The following is a 13,090-nucleotide window of genomic DNA, read 5'->3' as shown; positions in this document are numbered from 1 at the left end:
TACTGACTTCAATTATAAAAACAGAAGCATTGGATTAGATTTATTGCTGACAAAAACTATAACAGCGTTTGACTAGACAGTCCCAACTTTACTAAAACCCTTCAAGTCCAGTATTTTTGTTTTTTAAGCAGAGTCTGAGTGCCTGAATTTTTAAAAAGTCAGCAGCTAGTCTTTTCTTCCAAGTGCATTCGTGTGCGGTAACAGAAGGGGCAGGCTGGAGGAGTCACGTTTATTAACCACTGGAAAGGTTAATAAATTAAATGAACAGAGAAAACGTTTTTCAAGACAAGTAAGGACTAGATTTTGGGGTAAGTTAACTTCTTCCTTATAAAGGAAACAGGGAAGTACCCTCTCAGTAATGAAGAGTGGCAACTTAATCGTTAGCAATGAATGCCAACACTCTGTGTGAAGCAATGCTGGGAATTCAGCCAGACAAGGTTGGGAAAGAAACCAATCTCATTAATGGGACTATTTAACCCTTCTCTGAAAGAGTGAGTCCTCCTCCAGGGAGGAGACTAAATGGGAAGCTGAGTGTAAGCACTGCCTCAGAAAACCCTGAGTCTGAACCACTAACGAAATGAATAGCCCTGGGAAATGATGGAACATCCACTCTTAAAGACAACATGGTTTGTTAACAGGAGTGTACAAGTTGACTGTTCGGAACTACCTAGCACACACCAGATAGGAAAGAAATGTACACTCCTACCCTAACTTCTGGAAGAACTGGGGTGGGAAGATGGAGAACAGAAATGGAAACAGGATCTGTCCCTAAATAAAGACGATGTGGGACTCCAGTGGGATGATAGCTGAGTCCCTCTTCCCTGTGCTGCCATGGTCAAGTGCACGTGTCTCCTGAGCCAAGGAACTGCTGGCTGATAAAAAGGAAGTCTGATAGAATCAACTTTTTCAAAGGGCAATGGATGGATTTAGATTCATATATTTTTAAAAAAATGAGCATAAAAGTTTATTTTAATTGTATGAATATTAAAACTATTATAAAAGTTTTTTTTTTTAAAAAAGAAAAAGTCACAAGCATATCAGCATTTCCTATATATAAAGTTGCTATATTCCATTCAGTAGTTAAAACAGATATCATACCTGTGCAATAAAGATACTGGCCATCCACTCCATCTGAGTGTGTGAACTTTCACAACATAGGTGCCTGCAAAACAAGATTCATAAAATAAATAATTCAAAACGACAACTGGATAGTCTCCACAGAATTCCTTTGGCAATAGAGCTATCAGAACTCCTTTTGGCTTTCTCTTGATTTAAAGTGGAATATTTCAGTCCAAGTGGTTTCTGTTAGGTAAACAATATCAAAATAACAGTGTAAATATATTGGTTTAAACAAAATACAGCAAAGGGCTTTGGTAACTGCTGCAAAATGATCAATATTTTTAGAGAGGCAGAAAGTCAATATCATTTTGCTTTTTTGGGTTCATGACTGTAAAACAATTTTTTCCCCAGAAACTCTGAGACACACACACACACACACACACACACACACACTCTTATGATGGAAGATTTTTAAAAAATGCTTAGACAGGTCTCATTATGATTAGACACACTAATGTCCACAGACTCATAAAAAATAAACTACATGAAAAACCACTACATACCCAGTAATACTGATTCAGTTACCTTGTATTGAAATCCTGAATAAAACAGAGATCTTGCCCTCAAGGTTTTTGTAGTATATTTGGGGAGCTAGGCATGTGAACCAGTAAATTGTAGCACAGTATGAAAAAGTAAAAGTGAAGCAGAATAGCAACACAGAAACTGTAGGTGCTGGGGAAGAGCAGGGAGATGGCATATATTTTTAAGAAGAAGAGTTTTTATAACTAATGTTAGCATGATATAATAGAACATTTCCATGTAATTATGTTCTTCCTATTCTTAGATTATTAAAATTTATTTACTTGAAAAACTGATAAAAATGAAATTTCAAAAAAAATGCTTTCTTCCTCCATCAGAGTCTGAGGAAGTCAAATGTCTCTTCTCATTATCATGTCCAAACAAAAAAAATTATCTTATGTATGTACCCATGAATATAAAATACTACAGATGCAGAGAAGTAATAAATAATGATGACAGATGGGAGTCATCTGATAAGCCTTTGGGGGCATCCAAGTTATCATCTGAAAGAAGAATGACTTGGGTGCAATGGCACATGCCTGTAATCCCAGCGGTTCTAGAGGCTGAGGCAGGAGGATCACAAATTCAAAGCCAGCCTCAGCAACTTAGCGAGGCTCCATCTCAAAATTAAAAATTAAAAAAAAGGGGGGGGGGCTGGGGATGTGGCTCAGTGGTTAAGCACCTTTAGGTTCAATCCCTGGTACAAAAAAAAGAATGACAGTTGAGTTGACAATTTCATCAGGAAGACGATAAAAGCCATGAGAAAATGGGAGAGGTCAGTAAAAGACCACACATAGTGTACATGTAGATATGAAGCAACAATAAATTATTAAAGGTAGATTCTCATTCTATTCTTAAGTACAAAAGAGAAGCTTATGGGAAACGAAGCTGATGGTGTCACATCGAGGGCCTTGCATGCCATGCCAGCAATCCTGTCCTTGTCCTCTATGTGATAAGATTCACAGAGGAGTTTGAAGGCAGAAGAGAAATATGACTCACTGGAGAAATGTCTCTCAGGCAGTTGGTGGAAGATGTAACTGAAAATAAAGTCAAGTCAGAAACATAAAGAGCACGCAAGGTTTCTAGAATAATCCATGCAGATCAAAGACCTGGCCCATAGGATACCAGATATGGGTGTGTGTGGGGATAATGAAAAGGCTGGTATGGTATAGTTTAGGTAAGGATTAGACACAGGGAAATGAAGAAGAGAAGGTGTTTAGTCCAACCTCCGAAAAGTACATACATTGAAAGAACAGGTCTGAGACTAGGATACGTATGCCTTTTAATCCTATAGCTTATTCTTTCTGAAAAATTGAATTTTGCTTATGTATCTCTTAAAAGCTGGATTCTACAATCATATCTAAGGAATTGTATGTAGTTTCTATTAAGATTCAAAGAAGACACAAGGGATTAAAATAGACCTGAACCTCAATACAAATCTATTTTCCTCTTCTTTTTTTAATATTTATTTTTAAATTTTAAGTGGACACAATATCTTTATTTTACATTTATGTGGTGTTGAGGATCGAACTCCGTGCCTCAGGCATGCTAGGTGAGCACACTACCGCTGAACCACAACCCCAGCCCCATATTTTCCTCTTCTTAAACTGAAAGTATTTAGAAGAGAGTTTGAATTCTCCTGGGTAAAACACTTCCTGTCTGTAGTTCTACCTGCTAAGTAATGAAGTCATTCTTTTTCTAAAGTTGTCACCAAAATATCAAAAGTTCTCAACTATTAACTTACCAGTGATGTTTTTCAGAGAATGCGGTCAATCCCCAGCTGTGTTCCAAGGGAAGAAACACATACAATACATTAAAATGATAATTTTTATGAGGCTAAAAAACAGGATTAGATATTAGAAGATAATATTTAATGGTGGCAATGTACAATAAAGTAGATTTACACAAGTAATGATTCAATATGTACCTCTAGGTAAATACCAAATGTTTATAAGATTTGCTACACATTTATACAGGCGGAAGGGAGAGGAAGAATTCTTGCAATGGGGCAGAGTGGAAAATCTCTGAGAAGATAACTCTTAAGTGAATACTATGGTTTGGATGTGGTTTGTTCTCATTGGTCCTTGTGTTGAGGGCTTGGTCCTCAGTGTAGTGATGTCTGGAGGTGATGGAACCTTTAAGCTGTGGGGGCATATTGGAAGGTCCTTAGATTACTAGGGGCATGTCCTTGGAAAAGATCAACGTAGTTTTCAAGCAATCCCTCAGTAATTCTCAGGAGAGGGTTGTGATAAAACCCTAAGCCTAGCCTCAACCAGCTCTCTGGCTTCCTCTTTGGAGATAGGAACATGGGAACCTCCACACATTCCCACCAGGGCCACTAACTATGATGTGGCACTGCTGAGAGGATCCTCACCAGAAGACAGCCCATACAGGTACCATTCCTTTGGTCCTCCAAAACTGTAAGCTCTCATCTTATTTCAGCCATTTTCTTAAAGACATTTGTCCTTACTCAGTGAATCAGTCAATTTTGTATTACTCTAAGTAGTTTGCCTTAGGTGTTTTGTTATGGTAACACAAATATATAAAATATAAAAGGAGTCCACATTTTCTGTACCATATATCTAACACATTGAGTAAAAACAAATGTCTGCAGGCAGGCACAGTGGCACATGCCTGTAAGCCCAGTGGCTCCAGAGACTGAGGGGCAGGAGAATCACGAGTTCAAAGCCAGCCTCAGCGAAAGCGAGGCGTTAAGCAACTCAGTGAGACCCTGTCTCTAAATAAAATGCAAAACAGGGTTGGGGATATGGCTCAGGGGTCAAGTGCCCCTGAGTTCAATCCTTGGTACCAAAAACTAAACAAACAAACAAAACCAAATGTCAGCAAAAATGGCTGGAATTATATATTTTGGGGGGAAATCAATGAACATGCTAGTTGTAACACAGGTATATGTGCTGAGCTTGGAAAAGAAGTATGGAGAGAAAAATAAGGAAATTTGTAGTAATAGAATCTGAGAAGTCAGCAAATGCAGTTCATTAAAATCTTGTTTCATGATATTAAGAAAAATATTTCTGTGAGCATTAATTAGCTAACTGAAATGATCTGTGATATGAAATTGTATATAAAGTAAATGCTGGGGTGAATCAAGTGTTACAGAAGCCCACAAAATATAAAATATAAAAGGAGTCCACATTTTCTGTACCATATAGCTACTGTGTGTTTGGAATACCAAATTTAACATAACAAAAAGGGCAAGTTACATAAAGGCTGAACATTTTCTCTGATATGTAGATGCTAATTCACAAAAAGTGGGGGCTAGGGAAAAATAGAGCTACTTTGGATTAGGGAGGAGGGAGTGAAGGAAGGGAAGGGGGCATGGGGAAAGGAAAGATAGTAGAAAGACTGAGACATTACAACCCTATGTGCATATATGATTACACAACGGGTGTGATTCTACATCATGTACAACCAGAAGAATGAGAAGTTATAGTCCATTTGTATATGATGTGTCAAAATGCATTCCACTGTCATGTATAACTAATTAGAACAAATAAAAAAATGACATAGGCAAAAAAAAGTGTTGGGGGGTTACAGACTAGGACCAAAATATTTGAAAAGCCAAGTATCAGAAGCCTGGAGGGCAGCATTAGCTTTCTTGTGGGTAGATTTGCCTGGAAGAGTACTTATACTCCCAGGCAGTGTTGGTCCCAATCGAGATAAGAGGAGGAACCCTCATCCTCCTGAGGATTTCTTGCTTTACTTTGGGAAGATCACCAAGGAGCTTGGCACAAGTCTCAGTGGGAACTTCTCCCCTCCTTATGTACTCACACAGTTCCCTGATCTGCTACAGAGGTACAACTCAAGAAATCTGCCTAAAATTTACTTCACAGAAAGTTAAAACTCAAGTCACTGATCTCTAAATCCTGCAACGTACTTACTTTCCTGACTTTTTTCCTTTCAACAACCCTTTGTTTTCAGACTTTACCTGGTTGGAGGCTTCATTTTCTTCTTCACACCAAGATAAAACTTCATTGCACTGAGAGGAAACATTTTGTCATATTTACTGCTCTGTAAAGGAAAAAAAAAAGGCAATTGAACAGGTTTTATAATGAAACAGGTATTTTACTTGACATTAATAACTGAGTTTAGAATTATTTAGTTTCTCCAATGCTTCATAAATATAATACAAAATTTTAATAAATGAAGTGTCTTAATTACAATGTAATTAAATAAATGCTTTTAAATAATCTTGTATATACACATTCAAATGTCCCTTGGGGACAGATGTACATCAGAACTGATTTGTTTTTCATATTTTAAAAATATAACAAAATACATTTGCCATATATTATGTAACTTTATCACACCAACTGTATTACCTGGGGGCAGTACACTGTATTAAAATACATTCATAATTCTGTGATGAAATGCATGACATTTTATACAATGTGAGCAAAATCACAACTGTATATATTTATGTTAGTTGGGTCAAATTTTGGCACTAGATAATACATGATTTTTTGTACATTTTTTATTTCAAAGACTATGTACTTCTATGGACACATATTTAAGCTATCTTAAATATCATCTCTAGTAATTCATTCAAATTTAGCCGAAAAAATATACATTTTACCATAGATTAACTGAATTGTATTTTCTCCACAATTTTCCTAACACATTTATCTGTGCTTAAGTAAAGATTTAAAAAATTTTAAAAGATGCATGAATATATATTCACATAGGTAAATTATTTGACATAGGCAAAATTTTAATCAGTATATTCTAACTTACAGCATAATATAATAATCACATAGATCTCATCATTCACCTTTGGATATTCTATAATAGATTTTACAAAGAGGATAACTATGGGAATAATTTATAACACAACTTTCTCCATATCTCAAACATTTGCAAGGAAATCTTGTTTTTCATACTGGTATGCAGATATCATTTATAATTAAATGTGACGGATTTGAGGTCAGAAAGACTATGGTATAAATCTGGTTGTACCTTGTTAGTTTGTGATTTTACTTAAATTTCTCTGACTTAATTTTCTTGTTTGTAAATAAGGATGGTAAAATTATTGACCATATAAATTGGGTTATTATGAAGATTAAATGTACAAAGTTTTATTGTGAAGGGTTACTGTAAAAATAAAACAAAAAAAAATGCCTATGAAGGGTATAGTCCAGTAATTGCATAAAGTGAGCTCAAGGAAAATAATAACTATCATTGTTATAAATTTAGAACACAATCTCATAAAATTTTGAAATATGGGTATGTTTTAGGATCCTGGGACAATGCACAGATGCCCATGTAGCAAATGTACAGCTCTTCTGACTACTAAGTTCTATATTATGTCTTTTCTTTGTAACAACAGTTAAATTTGAAAAGTAAAGGGTAGAGAACTTTTTTTTTTGGTGGTGCTGGGGATTGAACCCAGGGCCTTGTGCATGTGAGGTAAGCACTCTACTAACTGAGCTACATCCCCAACCCAAGAACATGTTTATAAAACGAAAAACTGGTTTCCATGTAGCAAGCAGGTTAGGAGAGTATAAAGGAAAAATATATAGCTAGGTAATTAGAAATATGATAAAGAGTAATGCTCTGGTGAACAACAGTCTCTGTGGCAGGAATCATAAAGTCCACAGTGGTGAATTTATTTCTAATCCTTAGTTAATATCACTCAATTTGTTATTTTTATCACCAAAGATATTTTTAAAAACATGTATCTTGGATGTTTTTTTTTCCTTACTGTTACGGATGGATTTCCAGATCTGCAGACACTGGGCAATGGATTAAGAACATCATTAAGAATTAGATTTTTGCCAAGATGAATAATTGACTTATAAAGTTTTGGTTATGCATTTACTAGCCATTTGTAGTTTTGATATGTCAACAATTTATCCATGTCTTTATTTATTTTTTTGCACTTCTTTATATATTAAACACGACATTATGTGTCTCTTAAGTGAAATATTCTATTCCAATTGCTATCTGCCATAATTTTGCTCACTGTTTACTTCCATTATTTTTATTAAGTCAAATATATTGATTTTTTTCTTTTAAAGTTTCTTAACTTTTATTTAAGTTTGAAGTGTTCTGACACATCTGATACTCAGTTCCATGCTCTTATACCTTTAAAGGTTGCTATCTTTAAAATTTTAAGTCATCAATTTAGAATATATTTTTATTTCTCCAGATAGTGGAGACTTTAAATCGAAAATTTTTTGACAATTATTCCACCTCATGCACTTTTCATAGAATATTTATTTAAAAATTAAATCCTAATATCTAATTCTCTTAAGTGACTTTATGGTACCATTCCTCTATGGTATGTTCACTTTTATGGTAGGATTATATTATTTAAGCTATTTTAGCTTTAACATATATCTTTTAAAAAATTTTTAAAATTATTTAAGCACATACTTTATTAGGAAGTAAATAGGCCTAACCTAGTATTCACTTTCTTTTTTTTATTCTAATTTGTTATATATGACAACAGAATGCATTACAATTCATATTACACATATGGAGCATAATTTTTCATATCTCTGGTTGTATATAAAGTATATTCACACCATTTGATATATCTCTAAATAGTTGGGAAAACAGAAAATAGAAAATAGTTGGGAAAATAGATCACAATTGTTTAATTTTTTTATCCCCCGTTTGCAATTATTCTCACTTATTTGAAGTAGATTATCATTATTGCAAAGTATGAAAACACAACTCCTTTTGAAAATTTGAAAAGGATTATAGTTACGATCAATCGATATTAGAGAGGTGAATTTCTATAATTTTCCTCAAATCAGTCTCGACTTCTTGGTAAGGTCATTTTCTGATAGTTTATGCATTTTTTTTCTTTTAAGTCCCCAAGGGACTGATTTCTGACTTTGTGACCTGCTAACTTTCTCAACTTTCATAAAGAACATTCCAAAATTTGAATGATCTATTACAGAATAGTTGGGTGGCTTGCTTTGGTGCTCAGCATCCCATTGTAAGAGATATTCAAAGAGAAAGCTGACTTTTAGGAAAATGCAGCAGAGTTGACTGCTGGCCACCTTTGTCAGAGGTCAATCAGATCACAGCCAATATGTCCTTTCTGATAGTTCAGACAGTCATTCCCTTGGACACAGTACCAACTTACAGCAGTGAAGTAGGGTAAGAGGCAGCAATTCCAATAGAACAGGGAGGGTGGTCATACATGTGTAAGGAGGAGAAATACAAAAAACAGTGACAAGTTCAGGCTTGCCTACGTTTTGAAGACCTTTTGTTAAGAGGTTGATAATCTAAAGTAACACAGTGAATTCCCCGAGCCACTTCTGGCACCCAGGTTCATTATTTTATAATGTATTCTTTCTTTCTAAACAAACACCAATAAAATCATCAGAGAGATCAACTATTGTGAAAAGAAATATTTTTTTTGTTGCAATCTTTAAAGTAAATATGCATGAAGAGGAACTGGAAAGATACTAATAAAACAGTCTTTATAAAAGGAAAATCACTTGGCAAGATGAATTCACTACTGGCATATTACAACTCTCTCTTTTGGTGTATATAATTTCTGGATAATTCCTCCAAAAAGTTCAATGCACTATACTGTTATAAGGTCTGTAATCTGTTGCTTCAACCACCACATTTCAAAGTAAAACTTTTAACTAAGCCAATTAAATAAGCATGCTTGAAAAATTATTCCTGTAGCTAAAAGGAGTTTGCTTATTAGTGTGTGCAACTTTTAACGACCCCCTTTACTTACTTGCTTTTTTCACACTATTAACAGTATCATGGCAATATTCTTTGAAACCTCTCACCTTTTATGTAAATCAAGTCTGAAAACATTTTAATTAACATTTTTCTGTGCAGGGAAAACTTGCAAAACAAAATATACCTTCCCCTGTGTATTACCCTAATTTGTTGTTAATGAACATTCATAAATTATCTCTAATTAACACAAAGTTGCTTTAAATACACTTCTCAATTTGGAATTTCGACTCCCTTCTCAGGAAATCATTTTCTAAATACATACAAGTACAGATATATTAATGGCAAATGTCAAAACACAGCCAAATCTTTACTTAAGTTGGGGGATTTTACCATTGATTATTACTTGTGCAATTGCTTGAAAAGTTAATACTGGCAATGACTTCACCATCAATATAAATAGGGACTTATGTTCAATATGAAAAAATAACTGGCAAAGTAAAACTATGTGTTGAAAGTAACAGTAACTTTAGTTTAAAGAAAAACAATCTCTCATCTGCTTTCTTCACTGTGCAAATTAAAATATCAGTTGCATTAATAATTTATTCTGACAGATGTGTAAATGAAATTTTTAAACATTTACTAATTAGACTATAAACCTATAATCTGTTGTCACTGTGATTTAAAGAATAAATGTGCTTGGTGTCCTTAAAGAACACTACCTTTCAGACAGGGTACTAGCACACAGCAGTTTGTATAAATTATCTTAGAGCAAGATGATCCTTTTAAAGGCATACAAATTCTTAAAACAAATTCTGTTCAGGGATATTTATAATTCTTCATCTCAGAAAAAACATCTCTTAAGAGTCACTGCTCCATGAACTAGCTTCTTTGAGGCAGATAGTAGAGTTTACATCAGCTTGGAGGATAATTATGAATAATTAAATTGTATGTATAACCATGTTTGAAAATATTTAGTACCATTTAATGAAAAAGAGCTATCCTTTTAAAATAAAATCCTGTGAACAAAAACAGCAAGCTAAAATAATGTGAATTATTAAGGTTTTTAGTAAGTTCTTTCATAGAGCCTTTCAAATCTGACACCTGAGAATGAATTCTGGCTCCACTACTTACTTGTTATGTGGTCTTGGGCAAGTTTGTAATGTCTTTGTGGCTCTATTTATTCATATGCAAAGTAGGAATAATAATAGTACTGATTTTATGTTGTTGTTTTTTTTAATAAAGATAGCATCACATAATCCCAGTGAAATATACCTAATGACTAACATATTATGTATATGAAAGAACAATTATTAAGGAAATTAACCCAGAAGATCAAGGTGAGTGGCCTATTATCAGAAACCAGAAATTTTTTCTTTATCAGATTCTATTCTATATGACTAACATAATGATCTGTAAAGTCTGGCTTTAACTTGTACAATCACAAAATTTATGAACCTTAAAATCAGGTGTGCTCTATTCACATAGTTACAAATCCTTGTGCCTTATTTCTACAAATTCTACTATCCTTCTCCTGATAAAACTAAAGGATGATAATAAACATTAACAACCATGTGATATGGCAGACTCCCTTCTGGGTGTGTCAAGTGGAATAGTAAGGTTCGAGTACAGTATATAATACAATTTCCTGAGTAGAGGAACAAAAGTTGCAGAATTTCAGGATCTTCTGTTGTCCTCCTGGTTGTACATTTCACTGCCCTGGAAGAAGGCAAATGCAGGATGTACAAAGAAACTAAGAATGCTGCTAAAATTGATTTATGCCCACACAGAGGCTGCCCTACTCCCTACTGGAAGAACATATATGTATATATATGGAAAGCAGTTATAGCATGTGGAGAGCTCAAGAAGCTCAAGAGAAGCCACAAAAAAAAAAAAAAAAAGAAAGAAAGAAAGAAAGAAAAAATGGGGCTTCATATTTGGAAAGCAGCCTCATAGTGTTTTGTTTTGTTTTTTTTTAAATAATATATTAACAAATGTTCTAGGTCTGGTTATTCTCTGTACATTCCCACAGCAGAACACGGTCAAGTGTCATTCACTTAAAAAATGCAAGCAACGTTTACACAAGGGAATATTCAGTATAAAGTGAATATTCAGTATAAAAACAGTCTCCAGCACCTGATGACTGCCATTCTACATTGAAAACAACGGTCTTGGTACCATATGAATCTCAAGAAGAAATGTTACTGTATACAATCCTGTGACCCACATCCACAACAGGATGGAGAAATTGTCCTACTGATCTTTCCATTGGCAATTTCATGGCAATTTTCTATCCAACTCCCCAAATTTTCTGACTTCTGTCACCATAGAATGGTTTTGCATATGGTACTATTTTGCACCAAGCTTCTTTTGTATAACAGGTTTTGAACATTCACCAATATTGTTGCATGCATTAGAATCCAATCATTTTTATTGATGAGTTGAATTCAATCCTATGAATGTTGCATTTTCTTGTTAGACATTTGGAATGTTTAGTTTTTACAAATAAAACTAATTATAAGGATGTACTACCTAGGAATAGAATTAATGGATCATGGGTAAAAGAAAAAAAAAAACTTATTTTAAAAACTGTTGCCAGGTACAGTAAGGCATACCTGTAATCCCAGCAAGCTTGGAGGCCCAGGTAGGAGGATTGCAAGTTCAAGGCCAGCTCTGGGCACTTAGAGAGACCCTTATAAACTTAGTAAGACCCTGTCTCAAAAAAATAGTGTGGGGTTGGCATTATAGCTCCACAGTAAAGCACCTCTCTGTTCAATTCCCAGTATCAGAACAAAACAAAACCAAAAAAACCCTGCTAAATCTTTCTACACAATAATTGTGTGATCTTATCCTTCCACAACAATTTATTTATGAGAGTTCTAGTCAATCTGCATTCTTGCTAACATTGGGGTTTTCACTCATGATTTAGGTTAAATTAATGAGTACAAAGTAGTACCTCAGGATTTTATTTATTTATTATTTTTTCTTTCTTCTTCTTTTTTATTTATTTATTATTATTATTACAGACAGGATGTCACTGAGTTGCTCAGAAGAGCCTCGCTAGGTTGCTGAGGCTGGGTTTGAACTTGCAATCCTCCTACCTCAGCCTCTTGAGTTGCTGGGATTACAGGAGTGCACCACTGCACCCAGCTATCATGGTTTTAATTTCAATACCCAAATAACTAATGATATTAATCACTTTTAGTCCAATGGCTAATTGGTCTTTTCTGTATGTTCCTTCCAGTGGTGTCTGTCCAATACTTTGCTCTAATGTTTATTAGGCTGTTTTTTCTTATTGTTGCTTTGGAAGACTTCTTCATATCCTGGATATGTGCTATGAATATTTTTTTTCATCCTGGGACTTCTCTATTCATATTATTAATGGCATCTTTAAAAAAATTATTATTTTTATGTGGTGCTGAGGATCAAACCCAGTGCCTCACACATGCCAGGCAAGTGCTTTACACACACAACCCCAGCCCTTAATGGCATCTTTTGATGAGCATGCTATAATCATCATAGATACTTGTAAAATATTTCATCTTAAAAGGTATTTTTACATACTTTCTTGTTTGAGCATTAAAGCCACCAGGAGTGCTGGACACATACTACTACTGTCATTTTAGAGATTCAGAATTTGAGGTTGAGAGGTGAAGCTGCTTGTTGTTCACACAACCAGTTCTTATTGGATATAAGATTTTCTAATGCTAAGTTCAATTTTCTCATAGCTACAGCATTTATCTAACTCCCTGTATTTATCTTTAGTTCTCTATTCTATAATTAT

At 34.4% G+C, this 13,090-nt stretch overlaps 1 protein-coding gene across 2 annotated transcripts in view; it reads right to left on the bottom strand.

Annotated features, from left to right (window-relative positions):
* The window catches only part of Arap2 (ArfGAP with RhoGAP domain, ankyrin repeat and PH domain 2), a 185,735-nt gene that overhangs the window by 12,658 nt on the left and 159,987 nt on the right, over positions 1–13,090 (bottom strand). For both annotated transcript variants that reach the window (XM_046423700.2, XM_046423699.2), the window contains 3 exons: positions 5,585–5,667; positions 3,383–3,418; positions 1,099–1,162 (listed from right to left, as the gene is read on the bottom strand). In XM_046423700.2, coding sequence (XP_046279656.1) covers positions 1,099–1,162; positions 3,383–3,418; positions 5,585–5,667 — 183 coding nt within the window. The remainder of the gene's footprint in view (positions 1–1,098; positions 1,163–3,382; positions 3,419–5,584; positions 5,668–13,090) is intronic.

This window comes from Marmota monax, unplaced genomic scaffold, assembly GCF_021218885.2.
Source record: "Marmota monax isolate L192 unplaced genomic scaffold, Marmota_monax_Labrador192_F-V1.1 WCK01_AAM20220418_F8-fsc00009, whole genome shotgun sequence".
Taxonomy (NCBI): domain Eukaryota; kingdom Metazoa; phylum Chordata; class Mammalia; order Rodentia; family Sciuridae; genus Marmota; species Marmota monax.
This window is presented reverse-complemented; position numbering and strand designations above follow the sequence as displayed.